The sequence below is a fragment of the Galeopterus variegatus genome, unplaced genomic scaffold (assembly GCF_000696425.1).
Source record: "Galeopterus variegatus unplaced genomic scaffold, G_variegatus-3.0.2 Scaffold376, whole genome shotgun sequence".
NCBI lineage: Eukaryota > Metazoa > Chordata > Mammalia > Dermoptera > Cynocephalidae > Galeopterus > Galeopterus variegatus.
The window spans coordinates 26600-46749 of record NW_007726487.1 but is presented as its reverse complement, the minus strand read 5'-3'; the positions used below and the strand labels follow the sequence as shown (position 1 = coordinate 46749).

The following is a 20150-nucleotide window of genomic DNA, read 5'->3' as shown; positions in this document are numbered from 1 at the left end:
GCTCACTGGCTGAGCCTGGTGCTGACAACACCAAGCCAAGGGTTAAGATCCCCTTACTGGTGATAGATGATAGATTAGATTAGATTAGATTAGATTAGATTAGATTAGATTAGATTAGATTAGATTAGATGAAAGAAAAGAAAGAAAAAGAAAGAAAGAAAGAAGAAAGAAAGAAAGAAAGAAAGAAAGAAAGAAAGAAAGAAAGAAAGAAAGAAGGAGAGAAGAAATCTAGGATTATCAGAGGTAGGAGAGAGAGGCAGATGGGAAGAGATTGGATAAGGGGCATAAAGAATAAGTGTGATTTGTAATAATATATATGCTAATAATATTGATTTGATCAACATACATCAATATTGAACCCCAAAATATGTATAATCAATTATAATTCAGTAAAAATAAATAAAATAATAAAATTCTGCCTATTAGTTCACTCTAAAACTAAAGAAAGTGGATATTTTCAACAAAGGACCTTACAGTTTTCTTATTTAAATGGGAAGGTTGTACAGTCCTAATATCTAAGAATTTTTAAATGACCTAAACACTTCCAGCAACTGTACAAAAAAAAGTTCTTTTTTACATTTCTTCTTTTAAAATGCTCTATAATTTCCTGAGGTAAATTATAAACAGTTAATTATAAACAGTTAAGTGTAGGCAAAATAACTTTTGCATTAATTCCCGCCCCCCGCCCCTGATTACAAATGAGAGCAGTGGGGTGGTTCTGTTGTCTGTTCGGTAAGCCTGATAAAGCACATACTGAGCACATGCACTGTGTGAGGTGCTGAAATTATGGAGAGAGAAGACACAGTCCCTTACTCAAGGATGACCAAGTAGTGTGCTCTGGTTTTCAAAATGCAACCCACAGACTTTCAGCAGTTCCACAGGGTACTGGGTGGGGGCAGGGGCATAGTGAGATTCCTGTTACCTCCCGCTCCCCTTCAACAATGGAATAGTTTCTTTTTATCTGTCTCATATTTTGGACTTACTCATAAAATTTAGCTTGAAGAAAGGACTCCTATACATGCATAAAATAAATAATAAAATTTACAAACCTCTGATCTAGTGGAAAAATAAGAGCAGCCAGAATCTACATCCATGCAGCCCTGGCCTGTACAGCACACCACTGTAGCAGCTGTAGCTGCCATCACACCACTACTACATTCTCTAACAGCTTTTCCAGGGACACATACCATTGATGACACAGGAAACTCACATGCCCTGACCAATGGGTTTATCATTTTATACCTATGCCACAGTAAAGCACAGCACTTTAATTTTTTTTGTCAAGATCAAAGACATTTTGGGGCACTCAAACTGCTTTTCTTTTGTACTATGTCATAACTTCCATTTTTAATTTCCCCACATGAAACATGCAATTAGAAAAGTAAAAAAGCTGTTTTCAAATTTTAAGTAAAAAACACAAACAAAAAAACCAACCAAAAAATCCCATAAAACACTCCCAATGAAAGTTTTTCCCAAGCAATATAAAAGTAACCCAAGATTTATTTTCTCTCTGCTCCACTTAGAAGATAACCAGAGAGAAATATTTGTACTCCCTAAAATTTCATGTTGGCTACAAAGGCCATCTCACATCATCAGAACCTTACTGGCCTCTAGAGGAAGGGAAGACTAGAGAGTCTCCTTGACTCCTCCCTACCCTTCAAAGGAGAAAGCACTGCTGTAGTTGTTCATGCTTAAGGGCCCCACTGCTCTGCCAACGTACATAGTCTACTGCATGTCAGCCTCTTTTGCTGTCTCTCCTCCAGTCCAAGGCAAAGAAGAATGACAAAAGCAGGTCAGCCTTTCTGCCCAGAAGATGCTCTCCTCTTCACAGGGCTGGAATGGCACTGAGGGTTGGGGCTGCCCTCAGAGGGGACACCATCAGCCTCTTTCCCTGTGAACCCTTTCTCTCACATGCTGCAAACCAGGGCCCAGGACTTCCTGCTCTGGGGGCTAGGCATCTCTGCTGCATTTGCTTTGTTTTATGTTTCTCCTATGACTTCTCTCCAGCATTAAATAGAAGCATCCTTTTCTCTCCCTGATGTGGTGACGGCCGAGACTTGACTTTGAGCTTCCATGTGAAAATAGGCATAGAAAATAAAAGAAGCCACACATAGTATGTTTTAGATAACTTCAGGGTACACTGGGAATTGGGGCCAAACTTCCAGCTAATAAGACGAAGTTACTTTATCTTGTTTTGTATCCTCCGTGTATCTACCTTCTCTGAAGGCCAAAAATGCCTATGGCTCATACCATCCTAATATAAGTCACTTACCAGAACTTCCAGTGACGCTTACCTAATCTGCTTGCCTTCTCTCATGTCATATAAGGAAAAGAAGACATCGGTATCTTCCCCAATGGTATTGTAGGTAAAACTCTTCAGGCTTAGGAAGAAGTGATGTGGTACTGGCATCCGACAGGTTTCCCCATGACGTGGGCGCATTGTATCTACCTAATGAGGAAGGCAAAAACCAGTGATTTCTATTTTGGTTATTTATTATACTGATCGTTTAAAAATGAAAACTAAATTTCTAACTCTCCTCACACCACTGAAGGGGATTATTTAAGAGAGAATCTGAGAACGTTTTCTTTGCCAGCAGGGGATGCTGCATTGAGAGACTTGGGTTGAGGTGGGCAAGCAAGCAGCTGGGAGAAGTAAACAGTGAAGGAGATATGGGAACAGTAATGCCAACTTAAAACTGAACTCAAAATCTCCACCAGGTCACAAACTTCTAAATTCTCCAAGGAAGCATTAACCAACTGAGCTAACCAGCCAGCCCCCTAAATAACACTTTTGTTTTCTCCCTGACTCATTTTAGTCTCAATCTACTTTCTTTTAATTGTGCTTATGTAAATTTGCACAGAGGAGTGGAGACTGGCCAAATTTGCTTGGAGGTCAAGGCTCCTTAGATGAAAGGCACCACATAACAAGGAAGTCAATGGTGTCTGTCATGTCCTGGTGCATTCATATGTTATGATCTCTTAAAAGACAGAGTTGAGGGAAAAGACTGGAAAACCTGGGTAAGCTGCTTACCTGGGATGTGCTTTGCTGTACACTCTGCCGGCTAGATAAATGCTGTGGAAGGAAATAAAGAAAAAAATCACTCTACTAGGAAGGAAACTAACTTTTATTAAGCACCTTCTTTATGCTAGGTAGTCTGCTATGCCTTTTATATTCATGATCTCATTTAATTTTTTTTTTTTTTTTGAGAGCTTTACTGTTCCCGCTAAGGGGTTAATGCCAGGCAATGAATGGTCCCCATGCCCCCACCCCTGGGGGACAGACTGACAGAACAGTACAGGGCAAGGCATGGTCCCTCTAGTCCGGGATGAATTTCTAACACTCGAAGCCTGTACACTCAAGCTAAAATTAGCAGTCCTGCCCTTGGGAAAACAGCCACCTGGGCCAGGCCCAGGACTCCAAGCTTCCATAGCTCTGGGGGGACCAGGTCTGGGGGTCATCACTCTTTTAATTCTGATAATCTTGTTAGACGAGCATTATTCATATTTGATGGAGGCAACTAAGGCTTAGAGTAAGGAAGCAGTTTGCTGAAGGTCACACAACAAGAAAATAGCAAAGTCTGAATTCAAAACCAAGCTTCACCATCTCTGAGTACCAGCCAAGTCACAGGTGGGTGCCTGCTATTTGATTTTTGCTTTGCACTGTCCTCTTCATAAACTGTATCACTTCCTGAGTCGCCTGATCCATCTTCTTCAGGCTTTATGTAATGGAGCCTTTAAACGAAAAAGGGCTCCTTCCTAAACATTTCTCTATGCTGTTCCTTTGCTGTTGGCTAAAGTTAGAAGAAGCAGATTCCAATCCCAGCTATACCACTCATGGGCTGTGAAACTTCAGACAAATTGTTTAATTTCTCCAAGAGACATTTTCCTTGACTATAAAATTGAGATAAGAGCCTATCTTATCTTCCTCACAAGCTTATTATGAAGCTCAAATTACATAATGAGAATCAGCATGATACAGTAGTTAGGAATCTAAGTGCAGAAGTCAGGATACCTAGTTTTGAATCTCGGCTTACACTTACCAGCTGTGTATTTCTTCATCTGTAAAATGAGGATAAAATTCTGTGCCTAACTCAATGCTGTGGTTTGAATGTCCTTCCAAGCTCATGTGAGAACTTAACCCCCAATGTGGTGGTGGAAGGTGGGGTCTTTAAGAGGTGATTAGATCACAAGGACTGTGCGTTCATTAATGGATTGACCCATTCATGGAGTAATGGGTTGATGGCTTAATGGATTGTCATGGGCATAGTTCTGATGGCTTTAAAGGGAGAACAAGTAAGAAGGTTAGTTCTCTTGCTCAGACCATTCTTGTCATGTGATATCCTGGTCATATGGGACCCATAGAGTTCCTATGCAGAAGAAGGCCCTCACCAGATGTGTCCCCTGGCACATGCACTTCCCAGCCCCTGAAACCATATGAAATAAACCTCTTTTCATTATAAATTACCTAGTTTCAGGTATTCTGTTATAAGCAACAGGAATGGACTAATACAGAAAATCGGTACTAAGAAGTAGAGTGTTGCTTTTAATGAATACCTGAGAATGTGAAAGAGGCTTTGGAACCGGATCATGGGTAAAAGTTAGAAGAATTAGAGGAGAAGCCTAGAGAAAGCCTAGATTTTGGTGAGGGCTAAGAAGACAAGAAGACCAGGGAAAGTTTAGAATGTCTTAGAGAATGGTTAAGTGGGGGTGACTAAAATGCTGACAGAAATATGGACAGTAAAGGCCATTCTGAGAATGTCTTATTTTATTTTATTATTATTATTTTTTAAGAAGGTCTTAGATGTAAATGAGAAGGAGCTTACTGGAAACTAGGGCAAAGATCACCCCTGTTGTGAACTGGTAAAGAACTTGGCTGACTTGTGTTAATGATGGAGGGCTTTACAGAATGTGGAACTTAAAAGTTATGAACTAGGGTATCAGGTGGAAGAAAAGCATTCAGGCAGCTGTGTGGCTACTTATAACAAGCTTTGCTGAATTATGGCAGCCAAAGCATGACATAAAGCTGGAATTTATAATTAAAAGGAATGCATAGAGTAAAAAACTGGAAAACTCTCAGCCTGGCCATGTAAAGAATGAAAGCATATCTTTGGGAGAGAAAATCAAGGGTGTAGCCCAGCGACCCTCTGCTAAGGAGATCAGTACAGAAAGAAGGGATCATATGAAAGAGAATGGAAGAAATACCATGAAGGCATTTTAGAGACCTTCAAGGCTGTCCCTCCCATTACAGGCCCAGAGGCCTAGGGAGACAGAATGGTTTCAGGGAATAGCCCCAAGGCACTCTCTACAGGCTCACTGCCCAGGGCCACCCCCAGACACCGTTCCCCACACCCGCACCTGGCGGCTCCTACCATGGCTAAATTGGCCCAGGTGCAGCTGGACCCACTGCTTTGAAAGATGCAAGCTAGAAACCTTAGTGTCCATGTCATGTTAAGTCTGTAAGCTACCAGAATGCCAATTTCAAAGGATGTATGGAAAAGCCTATGGGCCCAGAAAGAAATTTGTCACAGGAGTGGAGTCAATATAGAGAGTCTTCACTAGAGCAATGCAGAGTGGAAATGTGGGGTCAGAGCTAAAGCAGAGAAACCCCACCAGGGCCTGGATAGTGGAGCCGTAAAAGTGGAACCACCAGAGAGACCCCAGAAGTGTAGAGCTAACATCATGCAATGCCAGCCTGGGAGGGCTGAAGCATGGTTGAGCCCAGGAAACCCACAGGAGTGGGCTGCCTAAGGACTTGGAAGCTCAACTCCCTCACCAGTGTGCAGACGATGCAGGACATGGAGTCGAGAGAGCTTATTTTCCAGCTTTAAGGTTTAATGCCTGCCCTGCCGAGTTTCAGACATGCTTAGGACTTGTTATGCCTTTGTTCTGGCCTATTCCTCCTCCTTTTTTGAATGGGAAAATGCACCCTATGCTTGTACCGCCATTGTATCTTGGAAGTAGATAACTTGTGTTAATTTCAGATGAAACTTTGGACTTTCTGAGTTGGGGCTGGGACAAGTTAAAATTTTGGAGCTATGAGGATATAATGAATATATCTGTTTGTGAGAAGGACATGAGCTTTGGGGAGCCTGGGGCAGAATGCTGTAGTTTGAATACCCCTCACCCCACACAAGCTCATGTTGGAATTTAACCTCCAATATGGTGGTAGAAAGTGCAGCCTTTAAGAGGTAATTGGATCACGAGGACTGTGCCCTTGTGAATGGACTGATCCAATCATGGAGTAATGGGTTGATGGATTAATGGGCTTATGGGCATGGCTCTGATGGCTTTAAAAGGAGAGCAAGTGAGAAGTTTAGTCTCTTGCTCAGGCCATTCTCGCCATGTGATATCCTGGTCACAAGGGATCCTGTAGAGAGTTCCCACCCAGAAGAAGGCCCTCACCAGATGTGTCCCCTGGACTGTGGACCCAGCTTCTGAAGCTGTAAGAAATAAATTTCATTCCTTTATAAGTTACCCAGTTTCAGGTATTCTGTTATAATCAATAGAAACGGACTAATATATTCAACCTCATAGGGTTTTGAGCAGATAATTCAGCATAGTACCTATCATAGTGTAATTGGCTGTTAATTGTTATCTATAATTGGCATTCTTATTATTATTATAATTGGTATTCTTCTTTATAAATAGTCATTATAGAAAAGTTATTCACATTTACAATCAAACCCTGGCTAGGAACAATGGTGAATTCACGAGTGTTTGGTGCCTGGTGCTGGTAAACTCAACAGTGAGAGTTTCCATCTTGGTTTCCTTTTGTACCCTAGAGGTGTGGGACAGCACTCATCTGGTGAAGTGCTCTACATCACATGGGTAGAATGGTTGCTGCAGCAGAATGGTTTCATTTCTTTTCCAAATACATACATATATTTAACCCTAAATAAAACTGAAGTAAAATTAAATATTAATTTAAGTGTGTCCCTTTAGCTATATTTGCTAATTATTAAATATCCATGTGTGTTATTAGCAATATTAGCTAATTATTATTGAGTATCAATGTTAATTCATGGGACTGTATATTCCCACGATACATATTAAATATAACAAAATCAAATCTCCACCAGCTAGGTAAATCATCACATAGAATGTAAATGCACAAAAGAAAATTCATATATAAAATAAAGTTTTTTTAAAAAAATCAGGCTTCCAAAAAAAAAAGGTTTTCTATTGTTTACTGACCATATCTCATTAGAAGGTTACTGGCCTAAAATGAATTCCATTGTCTTCTTTTACATTCAGGGGCTGCACTAAATCATTCTTCTCAAACAGATTTACTAACTAACTCTTAAAAATGACTACCAAGGGCCGCCCCGTGGCACACTCGGGAGAGTGCGGCGCTGGGAGCGCAGCAACGCTCCCACCACGGGTTCGGATCCTATATAGGAATGGCCGGTGCACTCACTGGCTGAGCGCAGTGCGGATGACACCAAGCCAAGGGTTGCGATTCCCTTACCGGTCATGAAAAAAGACAAAAAAAAAAAAATGACTACCAACCTTACTATTCATAAATTTTCAGTAAGAACCAGATACAGAAGGAGTTCACAAAATACCTAATTTCAGTATAAAATATCCCTGTTACCATACTCACCACCCACAACCAGGCACACTGCCAGCACCACAGGACCTGCCAGGCTCCTGAGGAATGGAGCCGGAGACTGGACCCCCTCCCACAACTAGGCACACTGCCATCACCACCACCAACTAGGTAAGGAGCATGCCAAAAACATCACCTCCATGTAGGTGGCCATCACAGCCACCACAATAATCATGGCTGCCACAAAAGCAGCTAGACACCACAACTACCATGCAGATGGTCCACAGCCACTGGAGTGCATCGACACAAGGAGAGTCACCAAAGAGACCAAAGAAAAGAAGATGAGGTCTCTCTCCACAAAGCTCATTCCAGAGTGACAGAAGAAGCATATGCTCTATGATATATTGGGGGATCTGAACCACCTCTCAGCATTGGACAGATCATCTAGGCAACAAATCAAGAGAGTAACCATTACTCTTTCAGAAGGAGAGAAGAAATCTAGGGTAATTACAGGGGGGAGGGGGAGAAATTGGACAAGGGGCATAAAGAATAAGTATGATTTGTAACAATATATATGTTAGTAATATTGATTTGATCAACATATGTCAATGTTGAACCCCCAAAATATGTATAATCAAGTATGATTCAATAAAAATTTTTTTAAAAATCCCTGTTGACTAGTGTTATTTTAGACTTCAGAAGCATCAAATTTTGGGAGAACTTTTCTATCCAGTCTGAAAGCAAACCACATGGGCACCCAGAGAGGGCATCAGAACTGGCATTTTGGAACCTCTTTCATGATACTGTAAGGAAAAACCAATACCTTGTTGTCAGGCAGCCTTCAGCTGGCCAGCCAATACCTCCCTCTTCAGAGCCATTATCACCTGTATTAGGGCTGTAATGCATTATGTCTCCATGTTTGCTACCTAACTCTAGACTTTGTGCTAAGACTAAGAACAAAGTATTGTCTTATTCCCAAGTGCCTAGCAATGTACCTCAAAAATGTAAATTAAGAAATGCATGGACTACACTACTGCCTCTCCCAATTTCTCCCCAGTAGAGAAGTAGTTTTCAGCTCTTTGAAGTCTCTAGTCCATTTAGTCTACAAAAGTCTACCAATATGGGAAAAAAACTATGCATCTTTGAACATGCTTTTCAATTGAATAACAAAATTAATTGTTGCTATATATGCTGGGAATTGTGTTAAGTACTGTGAGTTTCACAAGGAAATATAAGGCATATGTAGTTGAGATTATCAATGAAATGATGCTTGATTTTTTAGTAAATAATCTTATCAACTGATTTATCCCATAAAATCTACTAAAAATATTAATTAGCACTAGAAGACAACAGACTATCACAATTCCCAATACATGCTAATGTGGAAAGATAACAATGAAGTAGTTAGGTTACAATGTGAATATTCTTTTAGATCTTCCCACAGGACAGAGGCAAAGGAACAATTTTAGCAATACTGTTTCATAACATAATTAAGAAAAATTATAAAAGCAGAAAAATGAGGTATGCAGGAACAAGCTACCCCATGTTAGATTTCTTACCATCTTATAGAGATCTGAGACACTAATCTGGTCTGAATCCACTACTTCAAAGTCCTTCCGAGGCACCAAGTCCAGGCCCAAATGCCTAATAAAGAGAAAAGCCACACTCAGCACGCCATGCCTTCAGGTTACTTATCTCTCTTTGTGTACCTCATAACCCATACCTGCCATGATCTTGTGGACAGGTTCAAACACTGCCCCAGCAGGGACATGCCTTTATTCAGCAACATCTAATTGTGTTCACCTTTAGGTAAATAAATGAGGCTAGGGATTGTAAGGCTGGCAAAATTCCAGTCATCAAGCAGTTTCACTTGTGGTGGTAAAAAGATTTCATTCAGTATTATGCTTATAACAGAGTGCTTGAGTTTGTTAAGGATGGATTTTCTTTAGATTATTAATAAGTCATGTTTATTTTTCTCTTTCTCCCCATCCTAAAAGTATGCTCAAGGTTCAGTCATGCATTACTTTTATTAGTATGTAAAACTTACTCAGGGTCCAAGTAGATTTGTAATTCAAAGTCAAACACATAAAAATCCACTCCGAAAGATACTAAACTCAAAGAGATATATGTTTTTGTTGAGTTTTGTTTATCATATTTCCAATTTAATTAATATTGGTGTTAGTATAGAATTGAAAATGTATAGCACCAATATCTTAAGAAACAATAGACAGAAGTTTAACCAAGGAGTATTACTACTCAAGAGAACAGTATGTAGACGATCTGGTATAATTTTGGGCAGGAAGAAAGAAGTGTTGGTAACTAATGGCTGACTGGTGGCAGTATTAGGCAGTGAAAATAACTCTAGATGCAGCCAGAACTCCTGGGTTCATATATGGTACATATTTATATTCAATAAATGTTAGTTCCTTTTGCACACTCTAGAACAACAGCTCTAAACCTGGAGTTCAATGGATCTAGAAGGTTGTAGGCCCCTGAAACTGCTTGTATGAGTTTGTGTGTGCATGTGTCCATGTATGAATTTTTTTTGAGGAGAGAACTTAAAAACCTCTCATCAGGGTTTCAGAGATACTCTGTGACCACCCTCCTCCAAAACAAGGGTTATGAATTATTGTGTTTGGCAAAAGTATTTCATGGGATTATGGAAGAAGAAACATTTTTCTTTCTCTTCAACTAGTCAATGAACTATTTTTAGAAAATGTTAATTCTGTAGGCTGTTTCTGTACATAAAACTCCCACTCCTTTAAAATAAAGTCAGGTGTACATCCAAAATATAGACTTATTTTATTTATTTATTTATTTATTTATTTATTTATTTATTTATTTATTTATTTATTTATTTATTTATTTATTTATTTATTTATTTATTTATTTATTTATTTATTTATTTATTTATTTATTTATTTATTTATTTATTTATTTATTTATTTATTTATTTATTTATTTATTTATTTATTTATTTATTTATTTATTTAGGAGCGCCGCCGCGCTTCCCAAGCGGCACACTATCCAGTGCGCCACCGGGCCGGCCCATTTATTTATAATCTATACCCTGTGTATAGGAAAACATCTGAAGACGTTAAACAAATTACAATAAGATCGGTAAAATAAAAACAGAAAATCAAACCTATATGAAGAAGGTAGAAGCAAACATACTAATTGCTCAAGCTAAAATAATTACTATGATTAAGAACTAAAATTTAGATGTACACTTTTCTAGCAGGCTCAGAAAAAAGGAAAAACATGGTTTTCTATTAAAGGATAAAAACTAATGTTTTTCTATTAAAGGATAACTTGTATTATCCTTCATGCTAAATGCTAAAAATAACTTATAGCTTTGCATAATGAGAAGATCAGTAATACACTGTTGGCCTTAACCACAACAGTTTACAGTTTATTAGTAAAACTCTGCCATCCAAATCTGTCTGATTATTGAAAGGACATTGTTGGGTGGGAGGGAGGAAAGGGAGGAGGGAGGGAGGTTTTGGTAAGGGGCAACAATAATCAACCACAATGTATATCGACAAAATAAAATTTAACAAAAAAAGAAATAAAAAATCTGTCTGATTATTGAAGTTTTATGCATTTAAATGTATAAGAGATTTTATTTTTTTACCATTGGGATCCTGCCTTCTTTTATCAAAGAAAGTTGCCATTCCATCACCTCTTATTAGCTATTCTTAATTTCTCTGAAACAATTTCAAGCCTCTGGCTTCTAACACAACATGCAAAGGAGTAGTGTCCATGGAGAGAAAAAGAGAGGTGCAGCACATCCTTTCTACTCGTCCTCCCATAAAATGCACTTTACATCATAAAGATAATTTTGCAGATATGATCTGAAATATTTAAAATACTTTTATATGCAAGTGGAAAAATATTGGAAAGATCACAAAAATGCGACTAGTATTTGTATTAGGAAACAAATTAGAAAATTGATCTTTTAAAACATTTTCAAAATTTTCTGTAATCATGCTATTTAAACTTTTTCTAAATAAAAAAATGAAGAGACAACATTTCATAAATATTCTTCAACCACTGGAGATCCAAAAATATATATGGAATAGACTAAGTACTACAATTAGGAAATAAAAAGGGACTGAGCAAATAAACCAATCAAAATAGATGTTTTAGCTACAACAGCTTAAGAAAAATCCCAATGGCTAGTCAGTAGGGCCAGGATTGAGTGTATATACACTGTGGTACTGTACCACACACAGTGATGGGCCTGTCTAGTGATAGGCATCTATACAAACTCTATCTTAGCATTATGGCCCCTTTACTTGCTTGTCCAGTCAACCACCCATCCATATACCCATCCACCCACCCCACAGATACTTTCTGAGGACCTATTATGTACCAGACCAACAGAGCTGGATACAGTAAATACAGGAGTTATGAGTCAAGCAAATGTTCTTATTCATCATGCTAATCCTCCCCTGAGAATAGAGTACTTTCCCTCTCCTAGAAATAGTTAAGCAGAGTAGAGTGCCCTTCAGTTTCTCAATTTCATAATCTTGAGAAATAGGAGAATGATTAATGGGTGATCTGGTAATATCTGAAGACTGAATTCCCTCCACTAAGACTATCTTCAAAGGAAGAGTAGTTTGCGAAAATTAAATTGGCAAATGTCTTCACTGGAAAAACAGAGATGTTGCACAGTGAGAAGCAATCCGTGTCCACTACAAATATCACCCTAAAAAAAGATGTTCCTGGCTGTTTCTTCCTATGGTTTACATATCCCAAGATAGTAAACAGTAAGCACAGAGAATGGTCAACATGGTCTCTTCTCTATCTTCACAGCGAAAGGAGGCCGTACAACAGAATAATCAGAAGCATGGGCTCTGAAGTCAGTGTGCCTGGGTTTGTGTCCTGGCTCTTCCACCAAGCCACATAGTCTGATCTACTATCCTATGCTGTTGTAAAGATTAATCCATGTAAAGCACTCAGCATAGTGCCTGGCACTGTGAACTGCTACTGCTGTTATAATTATTATCACTATCTGTTACATCACTAGCCAAAATATGGCTTAAAGTACAGAGATTGTGACTGAAGAGGTATAGTGACTGAATAATAAACTCTTTAAACAGATGGGCACAAACAGGGAACATATATCTGTGTATATTCACATACAGACAAAGAATAGAGTTGAGTTTTCAAAAATGGTCTTACTAATTGCTTAGGTAATCAGTCTTCACAAAAATATTTAGTCTTTCCTCACCCATCATTGATCACTTATTCATTCATTTCAAGGATTCAATAAATATTAACTAGAACCTACTCTGTTCTATGCTCACACTGAGCCTGGGGACACAACAGTGAATGAGAGACATATTCCTGACCCTATCTTCTTTCAGGTGGAGCTCTCCGAGGCTCTGAATCTCTATATGAAGTTCACTGAATTTTATATTTGTTTAAGGTTCTATGTTCATTCTGTTTTCTATTTTATCTATTTCTTCTGGGTTTCCTCATCTGAACCACAGAACACAGAAAATAATTTTAAGTTAATTAATGACATACAATGAACACTTTAGGGTATGAGGACTTGGTTGTCTCCCAAAATCAGATGGGAAACAATGGAGATGGGGATGTTAAGATTTCTTGTGGACAGTGCCCTTTTCTAATGCTTATAGTAAAGAAAGCATACAGGTAAGAATTATACTAATGAAAGCACAGCATATTTATACAATAACATATAAAAAGACATAACTAATAATAGCTACCCTTTACATTTTCTTGGGCTAGGCACTTTATGTACATCATGTCTAAGCACTATGGGAAGTAGAAAGTATTAGACCCATTTATAACTGAGGAAACTAAGACCCAGAGAGATTAACTAAGTGGCCTATTAAGGGAGCAGAGCTGAGCTTGTCTCGAGCTAGGTCTTACTCCAAACCTCTGGTATTTTTACTATTCCTGCTGCCTTTGTACTATTAACTGTGAAAGTTAAGTACTAATGGCTACAAGTGATTGTAATCAATTCAGTCATAATAGTTTGAGGGATGATTCCAGGATAATACATCAATCCAGAAGGAAACAAATACCAATTTCTTAGTGAGTGTCCACCAGGCATTAGAACAAACCCATTTTATTACTCAAATACATTCACATACTGCCAACCAAGTACAAGCACTGTGCTAAGTGCAGCGTATAATGATGGGGGGCTGAGGGGAGAGAGAGGAAGAGGCATAAAGGGAGGAGGGGGAGAGAAAGTCAATCATTCAAACATATAATTTGACAGGCTTTTGACCATACACACTTTAAAATAGCCAAGCCATCCCAGACTTTGTGAAAAGTGCAAGACACTGATTGGTGAGCACAACACCAGTTATCAGGACAACCCTAACTGAGAAGCTGTTGAAAATTTCTGCTAATCTTAGATGTCCTGAAGCTGGAAAATATCACCATGCCTTTAAAAGGAAAGTACTGATCCATAAACCTTTTTGTGTCCTAGTTATAAATCTACTCAGAGGAAACTCACTGGGGGGTATTTTCCACATATTACAAACCAAACTACTGTTTGTGTTGCTTACTCTAAGAACAATTTCCTTGAAAAATTAAGTGGGAAGAAAGGATATGAATAGCTTAGAAGAGAGAAAGTAGAAAAGGGTGGGGAGGGAAAATGATAGAGGGATAAAGAAAAAGAATAGAAGAACTAGAGTTATATATTTATTAGTGATTTCTCCTAAATTCTGCAACTTCACAATACAACAATACCAATTATTTCATTTGACACTTAAAACCTATAGAAACATCACTTTAATTCAATAAAAATTTTAATATTTTATTCAAATCTACACTTTCTATCTGAAGACACATAGAAATTCTATAAATTATTCTAAGATTAAAACATTTCTTAGGAATTTTTTTAAGGCAAAGATCAATTAGTCTGTATCAGTCCTGGGTTAAGACAATTTTAACTTAGCTATGTTCTATTTACTGTAGTGATTAAAGACTGAGCAGAAACTTATGAATATCTCTATGAAACGTGTTAAAATATTAAATTACCCAATTAGACTTACATTGCTAGACAAATTATTTTAAAATTCCCTTGTAGTAGATGTCATTAACTGATTCATTCTCTGTATAGGACACCTGGGCAGAGATAATTACTAGTTAATATGAACACAACTTTGTTTCATGCCCTTTCTGTATTGTAGTTCCTAAAAATATAAGAGCACAATATTGTAAGTGCTGGTTTCTACCTATACAATCTTAATAATTTTTACTTATGGAGTGACTATACATATATCCAAATAGGCCACCAAGTAGGTAAGCCATGAATTTAATGCCCGAATCTTCAAATTTTGGCCAAATAAATAATTCCTAGTCTCAGGAAATGAAACAAAAATTGTTGTTATATAGATGTGAAGAGTTACACATTTAATTTAAACTCAAAATTATAGAGCATAGGACCAGTTCAGTTTCTATCCTTAGAAATTCTAACTGAACGTTAAATCAGATATATATTATGGGATATAACAGTATTCACACTTGGAGAACAGAGTAAAAATCAAATAGCCCAAGGACAAGAAATAGACAATAATTTGCCTGGTTTTAAGACTCACATTTACAGATAATTAGAGAGATGTAAGGTACAAAGCATATGGGCTTTGGGATCAGTAATAGGTATGAACATCAACTCTACCACTCATGATACAACAGTGGGATAAGTGCTTCTGAGCCTTAGTCATTAGGTAAAATGAAGGTCTTATCTTGGAAGGGCATAGTACATTTTACTATAACAGTGCATGTAAGTGACACCACGCACTTGCCACAGTGATGTATTCAATAAACTATTAATAGCTATTATTAACAGTTTTTGAAACAGATTGTGAAAAGGCATAGCTATAATGTCTGTGTAAGAGCTCACAGAAAAGGCATAAAAGTTTAAAATCACATATGATTAATATTTAATTACATCATTTAAAACATTAAAATAGATTGAGCAAACATTGTACAGCTACCACATGTCAACATGTGCTAAGCTTCAATATTTTATGGCATTTATAGAAGTGTGGTAGAACAAGAGTGGAACTATCAGAATGAAATAGGAACAATTGATATGGTTATCACTGCTCGGCTTTTGTGTGGAACAGTCTTTTACATAACCTAAAGGTATGAAATAACTTTATTTTTACAGTATACTGTCTCTTCTTTCAGGAAGGAAACTTTAAAAAGAGTAAGCTCAAGCAAGAACTAGTAAAAACAGTCCTATCAGTTTTGGGGCAACATATCTTTTTCTATTGATAATGCCAGACCTACAGAGTTCTTCTTTAGGTTTTTAAGTGACTATATTTTCTACCAGGGGAAAGGAGAAAATGTAAAAAAGAAGAAGAGGGGATTGGAGGGAAAGAAGTGCAAAGGAAAGAAAAAGGGAAGGAGAAAGGATGCAGATAGAGAGTAAGGAAGGGGGATATGAAAAACAGGCAGAGGGAAGGGAGAAGGAAAAAAGTGGAGAGGGGAATAAAACTATGTTTCTGGTTCTTATTTGTTTATTAAAAGCCCTTATATACACCCCTCCCACACACACACACTTCATTGAGACAAACTTATTAATGAAGGTGTAATAGTTCTGTAATTTACTGCAAAGTATTTACAATGTTCTTAGCCTTTTTCAAGTATAATTTGAACTTGTTTCTGAGCTATCATCTTTAATTTTTCAGATTGATTGCAAAATCTGGTTTCTCAAGTTTTATGATTAAGAGATACTGATATTTCTAAAACAATTCTCTGCATTGTTTACTATTATCTACAGTTGCAGTTAAACTGCAAAATAATGAACTACATAACTATCAGTGCCATCAGTTCAGGTGTAACAATCTGCCTGACACACAGTAATATTATGTTTGCAATTATTACTATTATTGATTTTTTAAATAAATGCAGTGATACATATAACATCGTAACATTATAACATTGTAGCATCTGGGGCTGAGGAGGTAGAATCAGTAGCTATGCTGTAAGTTAATATACTATATTTTACTAAGCTTTTTTATTACCCAAAGTTAGATTTAGTGAACACTGTCTGATCTATGGTACACCTGAATTTATGTTATATTATACAAGTTGTCTGTAGTGTGAAGAAAGCAACCCTATTAATAGTAAAGAGAAGGTGTAATTAAAATAAGCAAGGAGAAGATGTTGTCAATTTAAGAAGATCACAAATAACCAATTTAGGGTTGTACTTTTGTCTTTTCTACTGATGAAAAGTACCACTCCGGGATGGATCTGTTGTTTACTAGATTCCATGTTTTCTCTTTCCTGATTTACTCTTCCTACCTTCCAGGAGCACATCCTCAAGTCCCTTCTTAAGAAAGGGGCCATGAGAGGTAACTTTTATGCATGCTTGAATACCTAAAAATGGATTTATTTGGCCCTTACACTTAGTTTGGTTGTTTATAAAATTCTGGCTAGCAAATCATTTCCCCAGAGAACTATGAAGATATTACTTTACTATCTTCTGGCATCCGGTATTAATGATAAAAGTTTTGAGGCCAGTGTGAGAGGACCTGCTGTTCTGTCTGAAAAAAACCTTTAAGGATCTTTTTTTCATCCCTGGAATACTAAAATATCTTAATGTGCCTTGTGGGGTTTTCCCTCCCCATTCATTATACTAAGTACTTGGTGGGCCTTTTCAATCCTAAGACTCATGGTCCTTTAGCTCTGGGAAATTCTCTTCTATTTCTTTAGAATTTCCCCTTCATTGCCTTTGTTCTTTTTCTGGAAATGATAATGTCTGATGTTGGACACCCCTGGATTAAGCCTCTACATTGAACTTCTTTCCTCAACTATTTCCCATCATTTTGTTTTATTTTCCTGGAGATTACACAAACTTTATCCTATCTTTATAAATGTTTTATTATGGAAGTCACATTCTCCATTCCTTTTTCATAGCATCTTATTCTACATAAGAGATATTCTTGATTCTCTTTGAGGATATTAGAGGGTTTTCTTGTTTTGTTTTGAAGTGCATTATGAACCTCAACTTTCTAGGGACAGGTTGTTTCTTCTGGGTCCAGATATTTTGTTTATCCTGGTCTTTCTTTCTCTCTAGAAGGATTTCTTCAAACACCTGGTGATACTTCATTGTCTATGAACAATGGAAGTTTCTTGTACAAGGGTGGGTGACTGGCAAGTTTCTCTTTCTGGTAAATGGGAGGGATCTAGTTATTATATTCTGAAACCCTTAAATGCCAGAATGTGGAGCACTTTGGAATAAGTTCTCAGTTCACACTCTTGATACCCAGTTTTTCCCTACTTGGTTTTTGTATTTGTTTATCTAAAGGGGAAACACCTAGCCAGGCTTTCTGCTCATTGGAGTGGACCATTCCTTATATATACTTTTAAGCCAAGCCCCTTTTTGTAAGCTCCCAGGCCCACTCCCACCCTCAATGAATCTGGGAGCTACAAGCAGAATGGCTCCCTCATTAGCTAAAGTTTCCTCCACATATACTGTGCTTCCTCTGTCATTAATCTTTCATTTAATTTCCAGCTTCCAGAAATGGAATCATATATCTCATTTATTGGTGGACCCCTTTCCATTCTTGTTATTTTGTATCATTTCAATGATGTCTTAAGAGGGAGAGGAGCTAAAGATATATACTTAAATATACTTAAGGTATATGGATATCTTAAGTAGGAAACAACCTTGTCACTTCAAAGGTCAATGGGCCGAATTTTAAGAGAGTAAGACAAAAGCACCTGATAATTATATCAATTATTAAATCTAGGAAGACATAAAATCTGAATACCAGATAGTACCCTAACTTCCTGTGCCAAAGGCTTAGAATTTGACGGTAATAGCAAATTCCTGCATAAAAGCAGGAATATTTCTGAGTGATAAGTTAGTTAAGCATATTCTGAAGTACAAATATAGATAGCTTCCATTTGTAGGTTATGCTTATCCAGATTCACTGTATCACTATAAATGTAAAAACACCAAATGCACATTTTTTAAAAAGCACTAAAAGATTTTTTTAACATATTCTGATTGGTGAGGTATAGAATCAAGAAATTTGAGCTGGAAGAGACCTCAGAAAATAATCTAGCCCAATTCTTTTAATTCTCCTTTCCAGAAGTGAAAACAGAAGTTCAAAGTTTCAGTGACTGGAACCAGTGAGTGTCTCTTGCTAACTAGAAGAAACTACCACTAGCAAAAACAATGAAAGCTTAGTAGAGAATATAACATTGTCTTTTACTCATTAAAGACAGCTTTAATCAGGTACAAACTCTATGAGGACTGAGTTATCATTAATGAAACTGAGAGATGCCCAAATAACATTCATACTTACTCATTACCCCAGTCCAGGCGCACCGTGATGTGCCGCTTAACCTCCCGCACCTGATCGTGAGTCAGGTGACCAGACAGTAGCTGCCTTCTCAGGTCAATAAGTTCATTCATCACATGGCGTAGTTTGTAGAAAAGATCTACTTTGTGTTTCTGAAAGAGCATTTTTGGTGTTGGGTGAAATACAAAAGGGATATGGAAAGGGGATGAAGAGAGAGAGAAAAATAGTTAAACTATGGAAAGTGCTCATTTCTCTGAACCACTTAAGGCAATGTAAAGAGGAGCTTACTTAAAAATCTTAAAACAAAGTCCTTAGTTCCTATTATCTACAAATCTCTACATAGTAACATCTAACAAAGTAATTGATTTGGATCATGTAAAAGTACCATTTATCTCTACCCCATTCCGGACAATTCATTTTCCAGTAAATCAAAGTTACTAAGCCTAATCAGAACAAAAAGTTACACAGGTGCCCAGAGCTGTTTTCTCTCACAGAAGTTACAATGCAAGTAACAGCAAAAATTTCAACCATCTAGCAACATCTGTAGTTTCTTCTCTAGCAAGGACACTCAAGTTGGGAGAGGGAGACAAAAAAGGAGAGGCAGAGGGACCAGATTAGGCAGGGCCTTGGTAAACCATGTTAAGGACTTTAGCTTTTATTCTAAGCAAGATGGGAAATCACTAGAGATTTGAAGCAGAAGAGTGACATGATATGACTTAATTCTTGAAATCATCACGGGGGTGTGGGCAGGGGGACCATTTGTCCTATTTTGAAGCAACTAAGGTTTCAATAAAAAGCCACAGTCTCTGGAGTGAGATTCATTCCTGGTTTTCTAGGCCTCATCTAGCTTTCTAATTAGCTTTCCTAAGCTTTTATGTGTGTCCTAGTGTCACAGATTTCTAGTCTTTTCAGTTAAATAAAAAGTGTCACCTTTATATGAGTTAAGTGGAAACATCTCAATGAAGTTAATTATGGACATTAAAGTGGTTTTTAACCTTACAAGTAAAAAATGTAATTGCCCAGAGAGTAGATGCTTCAGAAAGAAGAGGTACTTAATACAGATTTAAAAACAAAAGTCCTATTTGCTCAAAGGGAAATCTTGATTTCAAAATCTTTAGCTTTCTGTTTCTGTTATACAGAAGTATAATTTTACATGATAATTAAAATTCTTGAATGTAACCTACCTATAAAGAATGCTTTTAAAGGCAGATCACCATGCACCATAGTGTTAGTAAAATATCTACGTGGGATTTACCCTAAAAAAGATGTTTGCCAAAATAAGCTTGATTCAGGTG

At 37.4% G+C, this 20150-nt stretch overlaps 1 protein-coding gene across 3 annotated transcripts in view; it reads right to left on the bottom strand.

Annotated features, from left to right (window-relative positions):
- DOCK3 (dedicator of cytokinesis 3) overlaps nt 1-19002 on the bottom strand; it is a 208549-nt gene extending 189547 nt beyond the window's left edge. For all 3 annotated transcript variants that reach the window (XM_008568116.1, XM_008568117.1, XM_008568118.1), the window contains exons 1-4: nt 18859-19002; nt 9109-9193; nt 3032-3073; nt 2295-2449 (exon numbers count right to left, since the gene is read on the bottom strand). In XM_008568116.1, the coding sequence (XP_008566338.1) occupies nt 2295-2449; nt 3032-3073; nt 9109-9193; nt 18859-18968 (392 nt within the window). In that variant the 5' untranslated portion in view covers nt 18969-19002. The remainder of the gene's footprint in view (nt 1-2294; nt 2450-3031; nt 3074-9108; nt 9194-18858) is intronic.
- Between the last annotated feature and the right edge of the window lie 1148 nt (nt 19003-20150).